General features: G+C 44.8%; 1 protein-coding gene across 6 annotated transcripts in view; it reads right to left on the minus strand.

Annotated features, from left to right (window-relative positions):
* Positions 1-26,286, minus strand: part of LOC129251498 (plexin-A2) — a 119,548-nt gene that overhangs the window by 64,905 nt on the left and 28,357 nt on the right. For all 6 annotated transcript variants that reach the window (XM_054890830.1, XM_054890828.1, XM_054890833.1 and 3 more), the window contains exon 2: positions 19,161-20,602. In XM_054890830.1, the coding sequence (XP_054746805.1) occupies positions 19,161-20,585 (1,425 nt within the window). In that variant the 5' untranslated portion in view covers positions 20,586-20,602. The remainder of the gene's footprint in view (positions 1-19,160; positions 20,603-26,286) is intronic.

Here is a 26,286-nt window from a genome sequence, read left to right on the forward strand (position 1 = left end):
TGAAATACTCATCCAGCTATCAAATGCGGGTGAACAAACCAAGGAGTTCACCTCAATAATAGGCAATACACTAGGAGAACGAGGGGCGGTACGGAGCCTAACACAAAAAACGGTTCTCGAGTGTAAAGACATCGACGAGATCACTACCAAAGAAGACATAATAAGCGCAATATGCGATCAATTCGACATTGGGGCACCTACGATAGAGGTAGTAAATATACGAAAGGCGTTCAATGGCACACAGACTGCAGTCCTAAGCCTGACAGAAACAGAGGCGAATAAAATTCTCACTGCTGGACGAGTCAAAGTGGGCTGGGTAAACTGTCGGATCCGTGAACGCCTAATATTAACAAGATTCTTTAAATGCTTAGAGTTTGGACACATTCGGCGAGACTGCAAAAACAAAGCAGATCGTTCAAAACAGTGTAGAAAGTGCGGCGAGGAAGGCCACATCGCGAAGGAATGCAGCAAGGACCCAGAATGCATGCTCTGCAAAGCCAGAGGGGAATCCAATTTTAAACATATAGCTTAGCAAAGCTAAGCATATAGCCGGCAGCGGTAGATGCCCAGTTTTCAAGAGAGCTCTGAGTGACCAAAGGAGACGAGAGTTATCCAGATTAACTTAAACCACTGCGAAGCAGCACAGGACCTGCTTACTCAGATGTCAATAGAGCGTAGAGCAGAGGTAGTCTTAATATGCGACCCCTTTAGGGTTAAAAAGGACGCTAGATTGTGTTGCAGCAAGGAATGGAAACTGTCATTTGGATGCGCAAACACCCTCTCCAAGAGATTTATGATCAAGTGGAGGGCTTCGTAAGAGCTAAATTGGACAACATTTATATGTATAGCTGCTATGACCCGCCTAGATGGACGCGAGAGCGCTTCGAAACGTTTCTAGATGACCTCACGCGGGACGTCGAAGTTAGGTCGCCAGTGGTAATTGCTGGTGATTTCAACGCATGGGCTACCGAGTGGGGTAGTAGACTTACCAACGCCAGAGGACGTAGCCTGCTAGAAGCCATTGCTAGAGTAGACATTAGCATTGCAAATAATGGTCGCGCGTTTACATATCGCAAGGTCGGTACGGGATCTATTATTGATCTAACACTTGTCACCAGTTCACTTTTGCAGAAAATCAAGTGGCGAGTAAGTGAGGAATGACCATCAGGCAATTCTATTCGAACTGTCAAAGAATAAAAGAGTACACGCAATTAAGCCAGTAGGACCAAGGTGGAATGACAGAAAGATGAACACCGAGGCCCTTGGGTACGCACTAAACGACCAACGTTTAGAGCGAGGTACAGCAAGTGAGCAAGCTCGACAACTAAAGAGCATTTTGTCTAAAGCTTGTGATGCGGCAATGCCAATAAGAAGGCCAAATCGACAAGGAGCGCCCTGCTATTGGTGGACTGAGGGGATAGCGCAACTGAGACGGATCTGCTTGTAAGCGCGGCGAAAATGCAAAAGTCCAGGGGCTGAGCTTGCTATGAAACGGTGCTAGCGCATGTTCGAAAGGCAAGGAAAGCACTACAAGAAGCGATTGAAAAAAGTAAAGTTGAGAGCTTTAAGCAACTGTGCAACGATGCGGACATAAACCCATGGGGTATTGCATACAAAATGGTATTAAAGAAACTTGTGGGACAACGAGCTCCATCAGTCGTATGTCCAGTTATTCTTGATCGAATTGTAGTGACGCTATTTCCCCAGGGACCGAGTATAGATAGATTAGAGTCTGCAGATACCGTAAACACCCAGCAGATTTCAGTCGTATCTGCAATAGAGATAATGGAAGCGTGCAAGAAAATCGGCGACCAAAGCGCACCGGAGCCGGATGGCATACCAAATGTAGCTCTTAAGGCGGCTATCCGCTTGCGTCCCGAAATATTTGTTGCGGTACTACAAAAATGCTTAGACGAAGGTGTTTTTCCTACACAGTGGAAATTGCAACGACTTGATGATCCGTCCTCGTACCGGCCGATTTGCCTACTGGACACCACAGGCAAAATACTGGAGCGTATTATTTGCAATATTGCCTATACTAGAGGGGAAGGGAGCATTGAGTACAATGCAGTTTGGCTTCCGGAAAAACCGTTCGACGATTGATGCAGTTACTACGGTTGTCAAAACGGCTATTAAGGCAATAGAAGGAAAGCGGTGGCGTTGGGGCACCAAGGAATACTGTGCTGTACCCACATTGGATGTCAAAAACGCCTTTAATTCGGCAAGCTGGTCGCACATCTTGAATAGCCTGTATGAAATTGGCATTCCGCCGTATCAGGATATTAAGGAGTTACTTCTCTGATAGAGAACTGATGTATGAGAGCAGTGCTGGAACAAAAAGGTACAAAGTTACTGCTGACGTGCCACAGGGATCGGTCCTAGGTTCTGTACTCTGGAATATCATGTACGACAAAGTCCTTCGCTTACCGGTATCCAGAGAGGTAAGAATAATAGGCTTTGCGGATGATATAGCGATAGTGACGGTGGCTAAGCACATACAGGAAGTGGAGCAGATTACAAATAGAGCGATAAAACAAGTGAAAGATTGGCTCGAACAGGTGGGACTTAAATTGGCAGAGCAAAAAACGGAGACGGTTCTGATAACAAGTCGGAAAAAGGTCGAGCAGATGAGAATCAGAGTGGGAGAGCAAATTTTTCACTCACAACCGGCTCTGAAATACCTAGGATTTATGATAGATTGTAGGTTAAATTTTAAGGCCCATATTGACTACGCGGTAGAGAAAACCGCTAACATACAAGCGGCACTCTCAAGGATCCTACCTAACATAGGTGGTCCTAAGTCAACTAGAAGGAATTTGCTTGCAAATGTGGCCACTTCAGTCCTCCTGTATGCAGCCAAAGTTTGGGAAAATGCGGCGGAACTGAAGGATAACAAAAGGAAGCTATTGTCTGTATATAGGCTAAGTGCCCTAAGGGCATGTTGCGGTTACAGAACAATATCGGATGACGCGGCGTTTGTCATAGCTGGTATGATACCAGCGGATATTCTCGCGAGTGAAATGAAGCGAGTCTATGACAGATGTGCAGCGGATGCCGAAATAAATAAAAAAGTGGTGAGAGAAGAAGAGCGGCTTGTGTCACTAACAAGGTGGCAAGACCGATGGAATACCTCCAATAGAGTGCGATGGACCTATAAACTGATTCCCGATTTGCGACCATGGCTAAATCGGAGTTTTGGAGATACAACCTACCATGTGACAAAGTTCCTTTCTGGACATGGAGGTTTTAGGAAATATCTGCATAGGTTCGGGCATGATGATAGCCCCTACTGCCCTGTGTGCATCAATGTAGAAGAAGACGTGGAACATGCCAGTTTTCACTGCCCACGCTTTAGAACAGGAAGAATAATTCCAAATGCAACTGACGTAGTCGAGTTCATGTTGCAATCGGAAGAAAAGTGGGAGGAGATAGCTGCATACGCTACCAGAATTCAAAAAGAACTCAGATACATTGAGCAAATGAGACGCAGTAGCCGATAGACATTGACGAAGCTATATAGCTAACCAGCCCTCCGAAGTAATGCGTTGAAGCCGTTCCGCAGGGAGAGTGGTGGAGGAGACGGAGTTCAAGAGTTCAGTACGTAGGTGTACTGTTTTGAAAGTCCAGACAGTATGAAAATTACTGACTGTGCGTGGTCCAGAATGAGGTGTATCCTTAGCAAGCAGTATGAATCGTGCATGCCGTTGTTGTTGTTGTTAACAGCATAGGTAGCCCTGTCAGTGTAGGCATATCATCGTTCGTCTTCGTCTAGCTCATCTAGGGGTAGGCCCAGGAAACATGCTGTTTCGACAGGTTGGGTCCAGAGGGAGAGGGTTGTTAGAAGAGTCGGTTTAAGGGGGCATGTGAAGAGGTGGTTAGTGTCGTGCGGGGTACCTTCAAATGCCGGACATGTGTTTGGTATGTCGGGGTCGATTCTGGATAAGTAGGAGTTTAACCTGCTACAGTATCCAGATCATAGTTGTGCCAGTGTTACACGGGTCTCACGGGGAAGCTGGAGCTCTTCATCTGCTGCAAGTGGTGGTTGGACTGCGATTACGGTATTCACAGGACGGGAGTTCATGAAGGTGGTAACGGTCTCCCGGTGAATGTCGTTTATAGACTGTCTAAATACTGTCCGGTCCAGTAGGTTACGGTCAGTCTTGTCCTGGATTTCGCCAGCGTAGTCAAGGACGTGTCTCCTGACGTGCCTGGGAGGCGGCTCGGGCTCAAGCAGGTGTCTGCAGGGATGAGACCTACGGTAGCATCCGAGCAGGAACTGCTTGCTGAGCAATTTGTTGTGCTCCACAACTGGAAGCATCTGTGCCTCGTTATGAAGGTGTTGGATGGGTGACATCAGGAGGCACCCGGTCGCTGTCCGAATAGCGGTATTTTGACAGGTCTGTAGCTTTGTCCACTTCGAATCACTAGTTCCAGGCGACCAGACAGGCGCAGCATAGTTAAGAACCGGCCGGCCAATTGCCTTAAATGTCGAAACCAACAGTTCTTTGTCTTTGCCCCAAGAGCTGCCGGCCAGCGATTTGAGGACCTTGTTGCGATTTTGGACTTTTGTGGCAATTGCGGTTGTGTGCGCAGAGAAGGAGAGCAAGCTGTCAAAGGTTACACCCAAAATTTTGGGGTTATTTACCGTCGGAATTGGTGTATCATCGACTTTTACCTTGAGGGACAGTTTGATCTCCTTTGTCCAGGTGGTAAAGAGGGTCGCCGTGGACTTGGTGGGGAAAGTTGGAGATTCCTCGCAGTGAAAAAGCGAGAAAGGTCGGTGAGGTAGTTGATCACTTTGGAACACAGGCCATCGATGTCATTGCCCGACGCCATGATCGTGCAGTCGTCAGCGTATGAGATCAGGGAAACTCCCGCTGGTGGTTGGGGGAGCTTCGAGATGTAGAAGTTGAACAGCAAGGGAGAAAGGACACCACCCTGCCGTACACCTTGCTTAATCTTTCTCTGCTTTGACGTTTGATCTCGAAATATCACTGACGAGTGACGACCGCTCAGATAGTTCGCGGACCACCTCTTCAGCCCTTTCGGGAGTGTCGACTGATAAATGTCATCTAGTAGCGTGGAATGGCTGACTGTATCGAAAGCCTTTTTCAAGTCCAACGCTACTAGGACAGTCCTCTCGCAGGGGCGGTTTGGTTAAGCCCTCGATTTATCTGGGCGTTTATGGCGGTGAGTGCAGTGGTGGTGCTGTGCACTCGACGGAAGCCGTGCTGATGTGGGGCTGGGGCCAGGTGTTTCGTGTAGAGGGGGAGTAGGGGGGTTTCAAGTGTCTTCACTACTGGGGAAAGGAGAGTTATCGGCCGATAAGACTCCCCTTGGTTGGCGGGTTTCCCAGGTTTCAGTAGTGGGACCACTCTCCCTGCTTTCCAATTGTCAGGGATGATGAGAGTGGCCATGGACAGATTGAAAACCCTTGTGAGGAATCCTACTACCAGGGGTCCCAGATGCTTCAGCATCAGCGCGTTTAAGGGGTAACACCACTGTACACGCGTAAAATAAACACGATTTTTAAAGAATTTTTTTGTATAGAAGGGAAGGTAGAACAATCACTCTGATTTGGGAAGTTATTACTTATATACTAAAATACAAAACTACAAAGTTTGATAGAAAAATTTTACAAAATGGCGGCATTGGAGACATTTTTGTAATGTGGTTTCTCTTGAAGGAGCTCCGCGGCACGCAGCACAGAGGGTGCAAATTTTAATCTGGAACAAAGAAACATTTTTTTCTTAATCTAGATAAGAATAGCTAGAGAAACACGTAGGGGACTTAAAAAATATTTATTTTTGTGGAATTAACAAGCATTTGAAGGAAAACACTCTATTTTGGACTAAAAATCGGCACTTAAATAATTATAACAATCGTTTAAATTAATCTATCGAAAATCCCCTACGCTCTTCTCTTAAGAAGGTTATTATACAGACGTAGTGAAAAACCTGATTAAAAATATTTAAAATTGTTTGAGTTATGCTGCGTGCCAATTTCAGAAAACGTGTTTTGAGAAAAACGCGTTTAAAGTTTGGAAATTTGGAGAAGTCGTTAGGTAGCAGTCCCTAACGCTTGGTTAAAAGCTTCAAATATTTATGAAATAAACTTCGGTAACGTATAAAACTTTTTGTTCTGTATTTTAAAAGGTTCAAAGAATTTTTTAAGCTTATAAAAATAAATCAATTTTTTGAAATTTCTACAGTGGTGTTACCCCTTATGCCGTCAGGGCCAATGGCTTTCGATGATTTCGACTTGTTGATGGCCCCCTGAACCTCATCACCGGAGAAAGTAAGTGGCGCACTGTCGTTCGTCAGTTTGTGCAGCCTTCTGGTAGCACGAAGTTTGGTTCTGTCGTTCGGAGGATGCAATATGAAAAGCCGGCTAAAATAGCTCGCGCATCTTTTCGGGTCCGACGAAGTGCAACCGTTGAAGGTGATAGCCACCTTGTCGTTGTGCTTCGTCGGGTTTGACAGGGACCTAACGGTGGACCAGAGCTTACTCACCCCGGAGGTGAGGTTACAGGTCTTCAGGTGCTCAACCCATTTAGTCCGCTTATGCTGGTTCACCAGTTGCCGGATCTCCAAATTGAGATCCCTTATGCGGGGATCCCCGGGATCGGCCTGGCGTAGGTGGTCACGCTCGTTTGCTAAACTGGCTGCTTCGGCTGGGAAATGAGGCCGGATGCCCTTATAGCTTCCAGCTGGAATGAAGAGAGCCGCAGCAGCTGTGAGCACCTTGCGGAATGCGCGTTCGCCTACGCGCACATCAGTGGGGATGGGAAGAGCGGCGAAGGTGTCCTCGGTGAATTCCGTGAAGCCGGCCCAATTAGCTTTTTTAAAGTTAAAATAGGACCGGTGATTCGTGGAAACGAAGTCGGCAGGTCTCTCAATCGAGACGATAATGGGCAAGTGGTCTGATGCAAGCGATAGCATAGGTCGCCACGTTATGCTATTTATCAGACCAGCGCTAGCAATTGTTAGGTCAGGCGAACTGCTGCTATTGCCCACTACCCTGATGGGGGCGTCGTCGTTCACTGTGCTGAATGTCGAGTCGTCTATCTGCTCTGCCAGTTGCTGTCCCCTACGATCATTTGGCAGGCTTGAATGCCAAAGATCGTGATGCGCATTAAAGTCACCTACAACCAATCGGTTTTCACCTCTGATGAGCGCAGCTATATCAGGGTGATATCCTGCCGGGCAGCAGGTGACAGAGGGTATATATAAGGTTATCAAAAAAGTCTTGCGGTATTTTTATATAATTTTCAATTGTTCATAAAATTGGTTATAATAATGCGATTTAAGTCAAATATGCGCCGTTTTGTTCGATGACGAGTTCCCAACGATATGCCAACTTCATAATGCCCCTCTTATAGAAGCTCGCTTCCCTATTGTCAAAAAACTCGGAGAGCCAGTTTTCACAGGACTCTCTTGTGGACAACTTCCGACTACCAAGCTCGTTCGCCATGGACAGAAATAGGTGGTAATCACTTGGTGCGAGATCCGGACTATACGGTGGATGCAAAAGAACCTCCCATCCGAGCTCCCGGATCTTCTGGCGCGTCACCAAAGATGTGTGTGGCCTGGCGTTGTCCTGATGGAAGACAATTCGGCCTCTGTTGATCAAAGATGGCCTCTTCTGCATGAGTACTGCATTCAAGCGGTCCAGTTGTTGGCAGTACAGGTCCGAATTGAGCGTTTGGCCATAGGGGAGCAGCTCATAGTGGATGATTCCCTGCCAATCCCACCAAACACACAGAAGAACCTTCCTGGCCGTCAATCCAGGCTTGGCCACCGACTGGGCAGCTTCACCGCTTTTCGACCACGACCGTTTGCGCTTCACGTTGTCTTAAGTGACTCACTTTTCATCGCCAGTCACCATCCCCTTCAAAAACGAGTCGATTTTGTTGCGATTCAGAAGCGATTCGCATGCATCCATACGGGCAAAAATGTTTTTTTGCGTCAAGTCGTGTGGCACCCATACACAGAGCTTCTTTTTGAATCCAAGCTTCTTCAAATGGTTTATAACGGTTTGATGACTCATACCCAGCTCTTGGCCGATGCTACGGCTGCTACTATGCCGGTCTCTTTCGATCAATTCAGCGATTTTATCGCAATTTTTGACGACAGGCCTTCCGGACCGTGGCGCATCTTCGATCATCTCTGCACCAGAACGAAAACGTTGAAACCATCGTTGTGCGGTGGAAATGGAAACTGTATTGGGTACATAAACTGCACAAATTTTATTGGCAGCATGAGATGCATTTTTGCCTTTATCGTAGTAGTACTGTAAAATATGCCGTATTTTCTCTTCGTTTTGCTCCATGTTTGCGACGCTATAACTCACGAACGACTAAAAGCAAACAACAATTAATCAAACACGTGTTAGCACGTGAAAAGAGCTTTCCAAAAAGCTCTAGCGTGAACCGATGCGAAGAATACAACTAGAACTACGCGCTTGCAAAGACAAGCTTGCGGAAATACCGCAAGACTTTTTTGACAACCTTATCTCTTCCCATTTGGTAATTAGTAATTTCATCATTTCGATTTACAACTCCAAATACTGCCATGTCACTTCCTTCGACCTTATTGATATATTTGCATATGTATTTGATAGATTTTACAGAGTTACAATATTCAACATTTATATGTGTGTTAAATGTTTTCGATAATAATTTGGAATACGGAACTATCCAACGGTTATCGATCTCCACATTTTGATTATTTATTTTCACAGTGACTGTTTTTCCATTATCTTCTGGTGATCTTCTACGGTACAATGGATATCCATCATTTCCAGTCATTGTTTCAGCAATTAATTGTCTTGGGTAGTTTTTTGAACATTTACCATCAACCATACATGGAGAATTTTGAGTTAACGTACCACACGGTCCCTGAATCATGTTTTTGGTTACAGTAGTATGTAATTCTGGATCTTCATTTATATCTGGAATTTCAGCATATATAATATGATCAATTTTATCTGTGGTTAGTTTTTGTTTTAACCAAATCAAAATATGCGCATGAGGCAAGCCTCTTTGTTGCCATTCCACAGAATACATGAAACATTGTACATCTCCGTAAACTTTATGTTTTACAATGAAATCCATTAGAGACTGTAGCTTTCGTCTAAACACTCTTGCAGTAATGTCATGCCTATCAGTAGCTGTTTGCCCAGTATATAAATGATTTTTAATATCATCTCATTTCGGATTGCATGTGAAAGTTATGAATAAGTCGGGTCGACCATAATTTCTGACATAACACATTGCATCTTGGGCGCATCATGCATATGCCTTGGATTGCCTGTATACGATGAAGGTAATATTCCCATTTGACAAATGTTATTAACGTTGGTATCGTTGTTAATTATACAATGAATGTCTCTCAGCTACGCTTAATAACAGCGTAAGCAAATTAACATCAACAGAGGAACTAGAAGAGGCAGTAACAGAAATGACTGACTCAATCATGGCCTCATATCAAGACTGTTGTCCACTAAAAATGAAATCCTCCACGAAGAGGGTTCCCTGGTGGAACAACGAACTTGACAAACTTCGGAAAGCAACGAGAAAACTATTCAACACTGCAAAGAGAACAAACAAATGGGACGAATATAGGAAATCCCTAACTAACTATAACAAAGAACTAAGGAAATCCAAACGAAACTCTTGGAAAAACTTCTGCGAGGATCTAAAAGATACTCCAGCAACAGTTAGAATCCAAAAATCACTTTCCAAAGGTGACTCAAGACCCGTAGGCACACTAAAAGGTCCAAACGGAACTATTACCAACACATTCGTAGAAACACTAGAGCTTCTTCTAAAGACTCACTTCCCAGATTGTAAAAGTCATGACCCATCAATCGACAATAGTCTAGACATGGTAACTCACCATCAACGGAGATCTACGGTCTCATTTGTCAATAAAATCATAAATTTCGAAATTTCATCGACTTCCACTTTGTTGTAGGTGGTGAAGAGGGTCGCCGTCGATTTAGTGGGGGAGAGTTGTAAATTCCTCGCAGTGAAGAAGCGAGAAAGGCTTGCGAGGTAGTCGTTTACCTTGGAGCATAGGCCATCAATGTCATTGCCCGACACCATTATCGTGCAGTGGTCGGCGTATGAGATGAGGGAGACTCACTCTGGTGGCTGGGGGAGTTTCGAGATATAGAAATTAAAAAGCAAGGGTGAAAGGACACCACCCTGCGGTACTCCTTGCTTCATTTTCCTCTGTTTAGATGTTTGGTCTCGGAATATCTCCGACGCATAACGACCACTCAGGTAGTTCGCGGTTCACCTCTTCATCAGCCCTGCCGGGAGTGTCGACTGTAAAATGTCATCTAGTAGCGTGGCGGGGCTGACTGTGTTGAAAGCCTTTTTTAGATCCAACGGTACTAGCACAGTCCTCTCGCAGGAGCGGTTTTGGTTGAGGCCGCGGTTTACCTGAGTGTTAATGACGGTGAGTGCCGTGGTGGTGCTGTGCATTCTACGGAAACCATGCTGGTGCGAGGCTGGGGTCATGTGTTTCATAAGAAGTGGGAGTAGAAGGGCTTCAAGAGTCTTCACTAATGGGGAAAGGAGTGTTATCGGACGATAGGACTCCCCTTGGTTGGCGGGTTTCCCTGGCTTCAGTAGTGGGACCACTCTCCCTAATTTCCACTCATCAGGAATGATGAGAGTGGTCATAGACAGGTTGAAGACCTTGGTGAGAGATTCTACTCCCAAAGGACCCAGCTTTTTCAACATCAGCATGTTAAGTCCGTCAGGGCCAATGGCTTTTGATGGTTTCTTGTGTTTGATGGCCTCCTGAACCTCGTCGCTGGAGAAAGCAAGTGGCGCACTGTTGTATGTCAGTTTGTGCAGCCGTCTGGTGGCTCTACGTTTGGATTTGTCGAACGGAGGATGCAGAATAAATTGCCGGCTAAAGTAGCACGTGCTTCTCTTCGCATCCGACGAAGCACGACCGTTGAAGGGCATATCAACCTTGTCATTGTGCTTCGTCGGGTTCGACAGGGACCCTACGGTGGACCAGAGCTTGCTCACACTAGAGGTGAAGTTGCAGGACTTCAGATGCTCTACCCATTTGTTCCGCTTATATCGGGTTACCAGTTGCCGTATCTCGGAATTGAGATCCTTTATCCGAGGATCCCCTGGATCGGCCTGGAGTAGACGATCACGCTCGTTTGCCAGAATAGCTGCTTCAGCTGGGAAATTGGGACGTATGTCCCTGATCCTTCCAGCAGGTATGAAGAGAGCAGCGGCAGCTGTGATCGCCATGCGGAATGCACGTTCGCCTACGCGCACATCGGTGCGAATGGGGAGAGCGGCGAAGATGTCTTCAGCAAATTTCGCGAATCTGGTCCAATCAGCTTTGTTAAAGTTGACACATGACCGGTGATTCGCGGAAACAAAGTCGGCAGCTCTCTCGATCGAGACGATAATGGGCAAGTGGTCTGATGCAAGCGATAGCATAGGTCACAAGGTTATGGTATTTATCAAACCTTCGCTAGCAATTGGGGTATCAGGCGAGCTGCAGCAATTGCTGGTGGACTATGAACGCTAAGTCTTCACCGTGGTCTCGCTCGCGATCCTTTCTGAGTACATTGTAGCCGTCCCTGGTGCTGCGCAGGTAAGAGCCCCTCCGAAAGTGGCACAAGCCATTGCAAGAATTGTATTGGACTATTGTCAGGTTCCGAGGAACTCTGGTCTGACACACGGAGCAGACTGTGCGGGAGACCAAGAGCTGCTGGTTTGTCCCCGCACTGGGGTAGGACCAGGAGGGTTGTGGGTCGTTGGGGGAGTTGTGTTGCTCATGGGGGCTACTTAACCTTGAGGTCTTGTTGGTGACTGCAGTTTGAAGTGCCGACATTGAGGGTAGTAGCGCCGTTGAGACAGGCGCCGCCTAATGCCGGGAGCAACACGTGGCCACACACCTTGTCCCCTCCCTATGATTCTTAAGGCCTGAACAGGACAAAGACTGTTGCTATCGACATTTAAGGCAATTGGTCGGCCGGTTCTATACTACGCAGCGCTTGTCTAGTCGCCTGGAACTAGTGATACGCAGTGAACAAAGCTACAGACATGCCAAAATACTGCCATTCGAACAGCGACCGGTTGCCTCCTGATGTCCCCGGTTCAAAACCTACACAACGGGGCAAAAATGCTTCCAGTAATGGAGCATAACAAACTGCTCTGCAAGCAATTCCTACTGGGATGTTACCGCAGGTTTCACGTCTGCAGACACCTGCTTGAGCCTGAGCTGCCTCCCAGGCACGTCAGGAGCCATCTCTTAGACTACGCTGACGAAGTCCAGGACAAAACTGACCGCTATCTACTGGACCTGACCGTGTTTAGACAGTCAATAAACGACATTCACCGGGAGACCGTCACCACCTTCTTAAGCTCCCGTCCTGTGAATACCGCAATCGGAGTCCAACCACCACTTGCAGCAGATGAAGAGCTCCAGCTTCCTCGTGAGACACGTGTAACACTGGCACAATTACGTTCTGAATATTGCAGCAGGTTAAACTCCTACCTATCCAGAATCGACCCAGACATACCAAACATATGTCCGTCACGTAAAGGCACCCCGCACGACACTAACCACCTTTTCACGTGCCCCTTAAAACCGGCTCTTCTAACAACCCTCTCCCTCTTAACCGAATCCGTCGAAACAGCATGTTTCCTGGGCCTACCCCTAGATGAGCTAGACGAAGACGACCGGTGATATGCCCGACACTGGCGGGGCTACTATTACTGTTGACAAACAAACGCCAGCCCTGAAGAGAAGTATTCGGAGCAAACGTGCTGCCAGAGATTGCTACTGTGACTAAAGATTGGGGGTGGGATACGGTACACTAGACAGGGCTAGTTTACTGGGTCGGCAGTCCTTGAAACAAAACTTTGCGTCTACTCACTAGAGACGGTCGACTTTTTTTAAAATGCATAATTCAGCTTTGATAGCTGATGGGAGTAATAATCAGCAGTTATCGTCTGGTTTGGTTCCAGAAGTTCATAATAAATAATACCGGTCATATCCCATAAAATAGACAGGAGGGGTGAAGACCATCTCTAGGGGTCGGTTCTGGTGTTTCATAATATATTTATCTATCACTAGGCGTTTGCGAACAGGATTATTGTAAACGACCCATTTTTCATCACCAGTAACGATACGGTTAAAAAAACTTTCATTTTCAAGCCGTTGCAGCAGCTGAGAACACACATTCTCTCTCTGCTGAAGGTTGGCGACGGAAAGTCTATGCGGAACCCATTTTCCCAGCTTTGAAACCTTTCCCAAGTGAACCAGGTGCCTGTTAACTGTTCCATGCGATGAATTTAACCTCTGAGCTATCATGTCGACTGTCAAATTTGGCTCAGCTTCCACTAGTTCGAGCAAGGTGTCGAAGTTAAAGACTTCAGGACGACCTGCGCGCGTGGCATGCTCCACGTCGCAGTTATTGATCTTTACTGAGTGCTTGGTAACTTCTTCATGAAAACCAAAAAGAGTTGATAAAAATTCTCTAGAATTCATTTCTGGGGGAATGTACGTTGTGTGTTTTTTTTCCAAAGGTTCCAGGAATGTACGTTTTTTTTTTTTTTTTTGCAAGGTTCCAAGAAAAAACACTTTTATCCAGAGGTAACGTTGTGAATCTGTCCATGCTAATGTTTCGACCAGATACTTTGGAAGTGACGACAAGTTCTTTCCCAACTCACTCTGCTTAAATTCACCTCTCGAGTATTATCGTGATTGCCTGTATAGAGAATCCCTTTCAGCGGATAAACATTACTTGCATCGCACATCCATAACAGTTTGAGACTGTACTTAGCAGGGTTTGATGGCATGTATTGGGTAAACTTCGTTCTTCCTCGATAAGGAAAAAGCTGTTCATGAATAGTCAAGTGTTCTCTTGGTTTATACATTGTTGATAGGTTTGCATTCAGCATGTTTCATACATCAGTGATTGGTGCAGCTTTGTCTGTGGCTGCTGGTATACGGCGTGTTATATGATCATCAAAACGTATTTCATCTACGTGGTCTGTGTTCGAGTTATTTGCATCCGCACATAACAAAATTCAAAAAAAAAGAATACATTTCTGTCACCGCAACTTTCTTCCATATACGCGCCTCCTTTTGAGGATTTTGTTATTATAAGCTTCATATACAGCTTCTGCTTTTTTATTCGTGCAACGCATTACAATATCAACGATTTCAATTGACATATTTTTTTTTTTAATTTATCAGCAATTGTTAACATCGGATTTATCGAATGTATACAACTATTTCGGGATATAGAGCACTTATACCCAAAAAATTATACCGGGGTATCCGGGTGGCAGAGTATGTCGATTTTTTTCGGTGGCAACACCAAGGTTAATGTCATTAGCTCTAGTTAGCCCAAATACCTTGCTGAACGAATTCAATCCCCTAAATCGTCCCGATCACTTAACCTATTTAGTAAGAGATAAACTTTTCTTGTATCTGAGCGTCAGTTCTTCGTTTTTGCTGTTCGGTTTTGGAACGCTCTACCATAAAAGATCAAAACCATTCGAAGTACCTTGCGCTTTAAAAATGAACTCACACACTATTTTGCACACTAAATTGCTAATATATATACACGTACATACAGAGATTCCTCTAATGTTTCCTTATTTTTCTCCACCTACATCAACTTTTAAAGCCTTCTTCCTCTTCTCCAATCGTTTTCACTAAAACGCATGTATTTTTAATGTTATGTTTAATATTTTAGAATAAAGCTCAAACACTGTAAAATAACTTGTGGTTGTGTGTTTCAATAATAAATAAATAACATAATAAAAAATAAAATAAAAAAATATCCTAGTCCCCCTTTCAATTGATGGGTTGGATTCCATTAAGTGCACCAAACGCTCGAACTGATTGTTTGTTAACTATAGTAGCCCCGCCAGTGTCGGGCATATCACCGGTCGTCTTCGTCTAGCTCATCTAGGGTAGGCCCAGGAAATATGGTGTTTCGACGGGATGGGCCAGAGGGAGAGGGTTGTTAGAAGAGTCGGTTTTAAGAGACACGTGAAAAGGTGGTAAGTGTCGTGCGGGGTGCCTTTACGGATATATGTTTGGTATGTCGGGGTCGATTCTGGATAGGCAGGAGTTTAACCTGCTACAATATCCAGAACGTAATCTGCTGTAGGTGGTGGTTGGACTCCGATTACGGTATTCACAGGGCGGGAGCTTAAGAAGGTGGTGACGGTCTCCCGGTGAATGTCGTTTATTGACTGTCTAAACACTGTCAGGTCCAGTAGATTGCGGTCAGTTTTGTCCTGGATTTCGTCAGCGTAGTCGAAGAGATGTCTCCTGACGTGCCTGGAAGGCGGCTCAGGCTCAAGCAGGTGTCTGCAGAAGTGAAACCTGCGGTAACATCCTAGTAGAATCTGCTTGCTGAGCAGTTTGTTATGCTCCATTACTGGAAGCATTTGTGCCTTGTTGTGTAGGTGTTGAACCGGGGACATCAGGAGGCAACCGGTCGCTGTACGAATGGCAGTATTTTGGCATGTCTGTAGCTTTGTCCACTGCATGTCACTGCATAGTTTAGAACCGGCCGACCAATTGCCTTAAATGTCGATAACAACAGTTCTTTGTCTTTGCCCCAAGTGCTGCCGCCCAGCGATTTGAGGACCTTGTTGCGGTTTTGGACTTTAGTGGCAATTGCGGTTGTGTGCGCAGAGAAGGAGAGCAAGCTGTCGAAGGTTACACCCAAAATTTTGGGGTTATTTACCGTCGGAATTGGTGTGTCATCGACTTTAACCTTAAGGGACAGCTTGACCTCCTTTGTCCAGGTGGTAAAGAGGGTCGCCGTGGAGTTGGTGGGGGAGAGTTGGAGATTCCTCACAGTGAAAAAGCGAGAAAGGTCGGTGAGGTAGTTGTTCACTTTGGAACACAGGGAATCGATGTCATTGCCTGACGCCATTATCGTGCAGTCGTCAGCGTATGAGATCAGGGAAACTCCCGCTGGTGGTTGGGGGAGCTTCGAGATGTAGAAATTGAACAGCAAGGGAGAAAGGACACCACCCTGCCGTACACCTTGCTTAATCTTTCTCTGCTTTGACATTTGATCTCGAAATATCACTGACGAGTGCCGACCGCTTAGATAGTTCGCGGTCCACCTCTTCAGCCCTGGCGGGAGTGTCGACTGATATATGTCATCTAGTAGCGTGGAGGGGCCTCTGTATCGAAAGCCTTCTTCAAGTCCAACGCTACTAGGACAGTCCTCTCGCACGGGCGGTTTTGATTAAGCCCGCGATTTTTTTGGGCGTTTATGGCGGTGAGTGCAGTGGTGGTGCTGTGCACTCGTCGGAAACCGTAAAGATGTGGGGCTGGGGCCAGGTGTTTCGTGTAGAGGGGAAGTAGGAGGGCTTCAAGTGTCTTCACTACTGGGGAAAGGAGAGTTATCGGACGATAAGACTCCCCTTGGTTGGCGGGTTTCCCAGGTTTCAGTAGTGGGACCACTCTCCCTGCTTTCCACTTTTCAGGGATGATGAGAGTGGCCATGGACAGGTTGAAGACCTTTGCGAGGTAATCTACTCCAAATGGACCCAGCTTTTTCAACATCAGCATGTTTAGTCCGTCGGGGCCAATGGCTTTTGATGGTTTCCTGTGTTTCAGGGCCCCCTGAACCTCGTCGCTGGTGAAAGCAAGCGGTGCAGTGTTGTAGGGCAGTTTGTGCAGCCGTCTGGTGGCACAACGTTTAGATCTGTCGACCGGAGGATGCAATATAAATTGCCGGCTAAAATAGCTCGCGCATCTCTTCGGGTCCGACGAAGTACGACCGTTGAAGGTGATAGCCACCTTGTCGTTGTGCTTCGTCGGGTTCGATAGGGCCCTAACGGTGGACCAGAGCTTACTCACCCCAGAGGTGAGGTTACAGGTCTTCAAGTGCTCAACCCATTTAGTCCGATTGTGTTGGCCTACCAGTTGCAGGATCTCCAAATTGAGATCCCTTATGCGGGGATCCCCCGGATCGGCCTGGCGTAGGGGATCACGCTCGTTTGCTAAACTGGCTGCTTCGGCTGGGAAATGGGAACGGACGTCCTTAAAACTTCCAGGTGGGATGAAGAGAGCCGCAGCAGCTGTTAGCACCTTGCGGAAAGCGCGTTTGCCTGCGCGCACATCGGTGGGAATGGGAAGAGCGGCGAAGGTGTTCTCGGTGAATTCCGTGAAGCCGGCCCAATTAGCTTTTTTAAAGTGAAAATAGGACCGTTGATCCGCGGAAACAAAGTCGGCAGGTTTCTCGATCGAGATGATAATGGGCAAGTGGTCTGATGCAAGCGATGGCACAGGCCGCCAGGTTATGCTATTTATCAGACCTTCCCTAGCAATTGTTATGTCAGGCGACCTGTTGCAATTGCCCACTACCTTGGTGGGGACTTCGTCGTTCACAGTGCTGAATATCGAATCGTCTATCTGCTCTGCTAATTGCTGTCCCCTACGATCGTTTGGCAGGTTTGAATGCCAAAGATCGTGATGCGCATTGATGTCACCTACAACCAATCGGTTTTCACCTCTGATAACCGCACCTATATCAGGGTGATATCCTGCCGGGCAGGAGGTGACAGGGGGTATATATATGTTAAATATTTCGAGCTCGGAATCGCCTAACCGGACAGCTATGCCTTGCCATTCTAAGGTGCTGTATCTTCATCAATGAGACGATACTGCACTGTGTGGTGGACTATAAACGCTAGGCCACCACCATTATCTCGCTCGCGTTCATGTCTGAGCACGTTATAGCCATCCCTGGTGATCAGAGAGGACCTAGCGTACAGCTTGGTTTCCTGGACCGTAGCTATTTTGATACTGTGCCGGCTCATGAAGTCAACTATCTCGCCGACCTTGCTCGTGGGTCCGTTACAGTTGAATTGCAGAAGCTTAAAGCTTCTGGGTGAGGTGGTTGTAACTCGGGGGGCGAGAGACGCGTGGGGTTGTCTACGTTTTGCCTGCTGTGCAATCCGATGTTGTTGTTGCGGCCTGATGATGGTGGGCGACCGCGCCACGGGGGGCATTTGCGGGTACAGAGCACTACAGCAGGGGGCAACGTAGTCAGTTGTCCACTCACGGGTGGTGCGCAGGCCGGAACGCCTCCGAAAATGGCACCAGCCATTGCAAGAATTGCACTTGACTGATACCAGATTCCGAGGTATTACGCCCTGACACACGGAACAGACTGTGCAGGGGATCAAGAGCTGCTGGTTTGTCCCCGCACTGGGGTTGAAGCAGGAGGGAAGGGGATGGGTTAAGTCGGGGGAGTTGTGTTGCTCCGATAGGCTCCTCACCGTAGAGGTATTGGTTGTGGTGGCGGTCGGTAGTGCCGGCCTATCAGGGGGGGTAGTAGCCGTGGAGGCATTTGACGGACTGGCGGGAGCAACACGAGGCCACATACCGTGTGGACCACTCCCTATGAGTCTTAAAGCCTGAGCAGGTCTTAAGATGGCTCCGCCCGCTGCACTTGTTGCACCTAACCGAGGTGAAGTTCGGGTGGAGCCGTTTATGGCAGACGCAGCAAAAGAATACTTCTGGCCCAGGGTTGGATTCAATTCCAGCCCTGAGGAGAAGTATTTGGAGCAAGGTTGCTGCGAGAAGTTGCTCCTGTGACGTAAGGGGTGGGGTGATATACTGTTCACTAGACAGGACTAGTTTACTGGGGCGGTCCCACTGGGTCGGGGAAAACCCGAGTCATTCCGATAACCAAGAACCGGCTGCCATGGGAACTGCTCACTCGTATTGCTTAAATGTTCTTAATATTTTGTTAATCCCTAAATCATCATTTATTGCAAAAATGTACTTTATAATAGACAAATTTATAAAGTAAACGTTCCTATGAGTCGTTTTTACGTTTTGGGAAAGACCCGAAGACCCCGTCGACACAGCATGTTTCTTGCGCCTTGTCAATCGGATAATCCTATGTTAATTTCATCGTAATAAAGCGAAGGAATCGTCAGAACTTTTTACTTGAGCTAATATTTTTTTTAATTTGTGGAATATTCCATACGAAGTTAAATCAATGTATTTAGATTTTTTTACAAATAAACTTACATATTTCGCAAAGGTTTTATCCATATGTGTTTTGGATATATTGCATATTGAAAAGTTTTATATTACGAAGCATAGAAACAAACTTACCGTCGGTACACATGGCATGTTTGGCGATATAAATCCCAAGCCTCGAGATCCCACACCGTTAAAACAAGACTTGATATTCTGCATAAATTTTCGACGTATGGATTTCAAGGAATAAATGCACAGGGCTGAATTGTCAGTAGACAAATTTCCATTTCCAACACTGAATGCTCCGTACAAAACGTCATCTTGGACTGTTATACCCAGACTTCCGGCTAGATCCGCACTTGGTTTACCTAAATATCCAGCTTGAACCAGATTATATTTAGTTCCGCCAGTTATACAGTCAATTGGGATTTCTGTGTATGAATAATAATTCGAATCCTCCTGGCAGATGCGTACAAGTTTCGTTATATATTCCTTAGGAGAGGAATGATAATTATGTTTCAATTGAGTAGTTAAAAAATATGAAAATCGCTCTGAGCTGAACCCATAAACGTAATTGATTAAATAGCCCTCCCGAGCATACGAATTTATGAAGGTGCGGGTTCCTGTTGTCACTGCTGATGACGCGATTTGGAAAATTTTGGGTTTTTCTAGAGAACGTGATGCAACAGCTGGAATTTCGCTTCGATATGGTGAATTATTAGTGTAAGTGACACCGACATACATGACATTAGTGATGGGAGGTTGTGGTGGCCCCGGAGCTATGAATGCCACAGTGGAAGAGTTTGCATCATTCGCAACAACAGCATCTGGTACATCTTGTTCCACAATACTAACGTTTTGTAAATTACGTACGGTACATGTTCCTTGAAATAAGGATCCACACGCTATCAGCCGCGAGGTTGCACGATCAATTAGCAGCACTTTGTTGTAGTTATCTGCAGGCTTTCGTATTGCATGAGCTGGGCAGTCTAGGACTGTACATTCAACCGAGTCATTTTTGGGACCTGTTTTTACCGTTTCGTGCAATTCTAACTCGGGTGAAAGTTGATATAAATAATTAACGCCACCCACAAACACTCGCCCAGTGAATGTATCAACAACCAAATGATTTAAAGGTGTATCGAAGTGAATAACACTCGTTATGATGTTGCTATAGTTTTTGGCATCGACAGGACTCCTCTCATTAAAATCCCCAACTTCTTCACCATCGAACTGTGTTGACTGCGGTGAAGCAAGCAATGATGGAGAATTTCCTCCGCTGCTACCAGAAATTGCTGATTTTAAACTCGCCGATGTAAATCCGTCAATTACACCGTCACTGCGTTCCAAAATATCCTCTTGATTATTCAATAGAACTGGCGATGAGTTAACGAGTGCAGTATTAAGCGATGAACGAGCAAACAATATTTCTGTACTGCTGTGACTAGTATCACTTGTTGTACTGATAGTCCTAATTTGTCTAGTCTGAGTATTAACGCTTCCTATGGACGTCACGTAATTTAGCGTAAATGCCAGAAGAAACCAAATTATAAACCGCATGTTTCATAACATAAGATCTAAAAAGAAGTAATTAATATAGGAAAATTGGTTAATTTGAATGCTCTTACTGGTTAACAAATCACTTTTTACACATACCCAAATTCTACATTGTAAATATTAGAGATAATTTAATTCCAAAGTGCCCAATACAAATATGTTCGAGGCAATTAATAACGCTATACGAAAAATCGAATTTTTTCTAAGTTTTTTTCTCAAAGTGTTCACCCTTTCTTATGGTAAATCGGATATACGAGGTGTGTTCAAAAAATAAGGTGAAAGTTTCAAGTTTCGCGGGGTACGTACATTCGACTTTCGATTGTTATTTTTTTTATGCTGGTACACTCGTCTCGCAAATATGTTCACAGTGTAGGAATATATAGGGTGGGCCATGTAAAATTTGCTTTTTGAATCGGCTATATAAAAAACTAATCGATATTTTTTCAAACTTTTTTCTTTTATTTTGGAATTTGAACATTGTCATTTATGAATGAAAAATAATATCGTTCAAATGACTGCCACGACTGGCTTTACAGTAGGCCATTCGATCAACCCAATCTTTAAGCACATTTACGATTGTTTGGGCTCCAATTTCATGAATGGCAACTTCGATTTCGTGTTTTAAAACATCAATCGTCTCTGGATGGTTCGTATAGCATTTGTCCTTAACGGCTCCCTACAAAAAATAGTCCAACGGGCTGAAATGATAGCTCCGAGGCGGCCAATTGATATCGGAATTCAAAAACGGTAGCCAAAAGTTCGGTGTAACTTTGGCAGTGTGACAAGTTGCACCGTCCTGTTGAAACCAAATGTCGTCCATGTCATCCTCTTCAATTTTTGGAAACAAAAACTCGTTGAACATGTCACGGTAACGCTCGCCATTTACTGTGACTGCGGAAGAAGAAGAATACTCACCTCTTTGGAAATAGGTTTTCAATATTTCCCAATTTTGTTCAAGCGTATAGCGTCCCATTTCGTAAATTATGAACACATTTGATATGTCATTTGTGTTACCATTCTCAAAAAAATAGGTGGTTCAAAAAGCAAACGCTATATTGCCCACCCGTTAGCATATTTAATTTGTTTGTGAGAGGCAATAAGACAAGTGTTTTGCGTGTTCGGCGATTTTCTGCTATCGAAAAAAAAATTGATCAAAAAAGTTGCATCAAATTTTGTGTAAAAAATGGAATTAAGTGCTCAAAAACACTAGAAATGTTGACAGTGGTATACGGTAAGAGTACTCTGAGTCAAAAAATGTTTACAAGTGGTACAAGATTTTCACAGAAGGTCAAGAAGATGTGAATGACAACGCTCGGTCTGGACGCCCCAGCTTATCAACAATCAACAAACAACAATAAGAACACAATTCGCAAAAGAAAAATGTTTAGCCATTTCGTAAACTAACATAATTATCTTAAAAATATTAGGATATAAATGAAAACGGACACGAAAATAGCAGTACCAAAAATATATTAGATTATTCCAAAAATTTTAATCTGTGATGTGATTAGAAAGTTTTTATTATTTATTATTTTGAAATATTATTCTAATCTTTAACTGAACGCATATTTAAATAAATTCTATAACGAAAAACAAATATTTTAATTATAACAAAAAATAGAAGGAATTTTATAACAAAAAATAGAAATTCAGGATTAACATTAAAATAGCACATTCTTACCAAGTTTATTGAAAAGAACAAAGGAAAATTGTATTGACAAAGTTTGCAGATACAAAGTTGAAAATAATATTTAGTTATATTAAATTTCCCAAATTTTTTAAGTCTAAGATTTAAAGACATTAAGTCCAGCAGTTACTCATAATTTTTATTGATATTCTTGTATAACCTTAAAAAACTGAAGGCATTGCTATTTCAATGCTACACGTAGCGACACTAATAAAGAACCGTTATTCACGTAGTTTTTAGATTTAATCAGGCTAACTCTATACATCTATGGTCCCTAAACCCTTCGTAGATATTTGGTATTGAAATTTTCTTTTACATGATTTATAGGTGGTGGAAGACGGGTCATGTGTGGAACTGAAAAGAGTGGAGGGGGGACATATTACAGTTGTCACAATTGGGGGTTAGATGTGAGGGTTTACATGTCGATGGAAAAAACGGTGGCAATGCTGCTTAAGGGCTGATTGTCATTGAAATGTCCACCGATTGTCCGTTTGAATGGGGTTATCACCAGGTATGGGTGCGCCTCCTCTTGACCTGGGTATTTGGAGTGCATGAGCCTTAGGCATTTGTGTGTGTTGAGTAAGTGGCAAGTCTCAATGGCTGTGGGACATATGAGTATCATACATTCGGGATGTTTCATTTTTCAGGGGAAATCCGGATTTTGCCTTTAGCCGGGGCTTTCTCCTCACAGGACATGGGCCTCTTTTTGCATGACAGGCGGATGTCTGTAAGTGAGAAATGTGTTAGTGGGTCACCAAGAGAAGACTGCGTGCATGTCCTCTGCGAAAATCCGATGTATTCAAAAATTAGGAATCTGGCGGGTGTTGCGATTAGTTAGACCACCAGTCCGGAGCTGTATGGAAGCTCAACTGGGATTAGTCTTGCCTACGAAGTCTGACTGGAGACGTAAATCTGGTAACACGGGGAACAGGAGCCTTCGAAGCTTGCTTCGACCTGTACTTGAGGTAGGCCCCTCGGAGAGCATCGTGGCGGTAGTGGTTTAACATCCAAATGCGGGTAGAGCCTTTTTGGCTCGATGTAGAGTTGCATTGCAACCGGGTGCCGAACCCATAGTACGCCAGAGGTTTAAATAAGCCTCGAACCCCACCAAGCTGGTTAGTGTGTCCATTCTACACTGCCAATTCGTACCTAAATGCTTTTGCGTTTTTAGGGTGCTGATCAATGTATGATTTGATCCGTTCTGCTTTTGAGCACCATGGTGTCGTACCGTCGCCGGGAGGTTAGGTTAGGTTGCAGCAGTTGTCCTGTGGGACACACTCAGGCTCATAGCCCATTATGATGCCAGGTGGGGAACTTGTCCCTAACACTCCTAAAACCAGTGTGTGATTTTCAAAATTTTTAAAATATCTCTGGTTTCTGTAGAACTGAGATCTTCCAACTCATTAAAAAATTCTCAACCCAGAATAGTAAACTTGCGTCTGGATAGAGCAGGACAGTGGCACAGTAGGTGGAGATTGTCTCTTCCTCGTCCTCATCTAGACAACTTCTACAGAAGTCATGTGTTTGCACACCCATCCTTTGGGCGTGCCTACCTATTAGGCAGTGCCTAATGTAAGAATGTGTTTATTTTGGCTTAGCAGAGATTCTGTGCGTTTAGATTTAGAGCCGGCCACAGTTATCGGGCGATTTTGCAGGTGGCTTCATTACGCCATCTTTCGTTTGCTTTCTTTACAATTGCTTCAAAGATGAGAATCTTACATGTTTGTAAGAGTATCCCTATTGTCACGTATCCTTTAAGCCAACACTTAAAAAAAATGCCGAGATTAGATCATTCTTACCACAGAGTTAATTTCGAAGTCACCACCTTTTAATTGCATTTCTTATTCACCATATACGCTGTCAATGGGGTGCTTTCTAAATTTTCTTGCTTTTGTGTTGCTGTCAAAAACGGCAAGAAAGACCGACGCCGACGAGCAACGAAGGAGTTCGAGTGCAAGGTAGCAGTAGTGAGTGCCGCAAAAATATTCATTATCTTTTAAAAAGGCTAACTTATAGCCAAGTTTAACGTTTTTGTAAAATGATACATGGAATTTAATAAAAAATGTTCATATGAATTTATGTGTTTTTGTGGACAAAACGTAGTGACCGGACATCTTGATATATTGCCCGGCCATCCCTCTTGACACTATGTCATTATCTATGTACTCATCAGTCAATTTAGTTCCGAGTCTCGCTAGTTCATCGGCTCTACAGTTACCCTCAATGTCGCGATGGCCAGGAACCCATGTTACCTTTAGGTGAAATGACTCAGCCATCTCGTTAAGAAATGTACGGAATTCCATGGCTACCGTGGAGGTTATCGACTGTTTTGTGAGGGATTTTATCGCCGCTTGGCTATCAGTGAAAATGTAGATATCATTTCCGGATATCGCATCACACTGTAACCGTGTTGCGGCTTTTATTATTGCCATCAGTTCAGCCTGAAAGACACTACAGTAGTCGGGGAGCCGTAAACTGAAGGAGATCCTCAGATGTTCGGAATATACACCTCCGTCCACCCTGCCCTCGAGCTTTGAGCCATCTGTGTATACATGGATGGACTCGCCCTGTCTCACATCGTCCCGTTCCCACTCTTCCCTTGAGGGTAGGGGGGTCGTTAACGATGTAATGGCAAGTATAGGCGGGAGTGCATAGTCCACCAGTCCGGGAAGCCCCAAAGTGCCAGGATTTTACCGTGACCATAATCCGTGTTTGACCACTTATTTAGAGTGTTCAGACTTATTGCCGCACTGCGTGCATTATATATTGCCTGCAGATCTACCAGAAGGAAGTTTAATGCCGCATATAATGCTTTCGATTGTGTGGTTGACATAGCGCCGGTTATCAGAACAGATACTAGTCTTTGAACCTTGTCAAGTTTCATGATATTCACACCCTTCTGAACGGCATCCCACCATATTTCAATACCAAAGTAGAGAATTGGCCTGACCACTGCTGTGTAGAGCCAATGTATCACTCTGGGGTCCAATCCCCATTTCTTCCCAATAAGCCTTCCGCAGGAGTACATTGCGGTCATAGCTTAGCGTGTTCTGTCTGCGACTGTGAGCCCCCAATTTAGCTTCCTATCTAGTACAAGTCCTAGATATTTTGTCCTTTCTGTTACTCTAAGTGGTTTCCCTCCTAGGAATATTTGTTGAAGAGGAGGTGTTTTGTGTTTCCTACTAAAAAGTATCAGAACCGTTTTTTCGGGATTTACTTCTAGTCCTCGACTTTTGCACCAAAGTGATAATCTGTTGAGAGATCTTTGTTGGAGATCACATAATGTTGGAAGATGTTTCCCCGAGATTGCTTTACAATATCATCGGCATATGATATTATTTTCTTGTAGAAGATTATTGACAGTTAGGTTCCACAGAAGTGGAGATATTACCCCACCTTGGGATGTACCCCTGATCGGACATTTTTTAATGGAGGTGTCACCCCAATTTGCGCTTCTCGTTTGCCCAGTTAGAATTCGTTTCTATAAACGCCGGGAGGTACTCACGTAAAAAAACACCGGACATCAAGTTCGTCATGTTAAGTCCTTTTCCACCTGATCATTTCAATGCAGACTAGGTCTTCTCTTTCCTCTGCTACCACCAGTTGGTACCGCATAGAATACTTTCAGAGCCGCAGTTTTTGTATCCAATCGGACGACATGACCCCACCAACGAAGCCGCAGGATCTTCATTCGCTGTGCTAAGTCTATTTCGTCATGAAGCTCGTACAGCTCATCGTTTCATCGTGTACGATACTCGCCGTCACCAACGTGCAAAGATCCAAAAATCGTCTACAAAATCTTTCCCTCAAACACTCCAGGGGACTCCTGATCTGACGCTTCATCTGCGCCATACGATAGGACGGGCTTGAAGCCTTGTAGAGTGTTAGTTTTGTGCGTCGAGATAGTAGCACTTGTTGGAAAGAGAGATTCTTCGTTGGATTTCAGGCTGACATTGTTACCAGTGTTAATGTTAGTTCCTAGATAAACAAAGTTTTTTACAATCTCGAAATCATAAC

The sequence above is a fragment of the Anastrepha obliqua genome, unplaced genomic scaffold (genome assembly GCF_027943255.1).
Source record: "Anastrepha obliqua isolate idAnaObli1 unplaced genomic scaffold, idAnaObli1_1.0 ptg000023l, whole genome shotgun sequence".
Lineage (NCBI taxonomy): Eukaryota > Metazoa > Arthropoda > Insecta > Diptera > Tephritidae > Anastrepha > Anastrepha obliqua.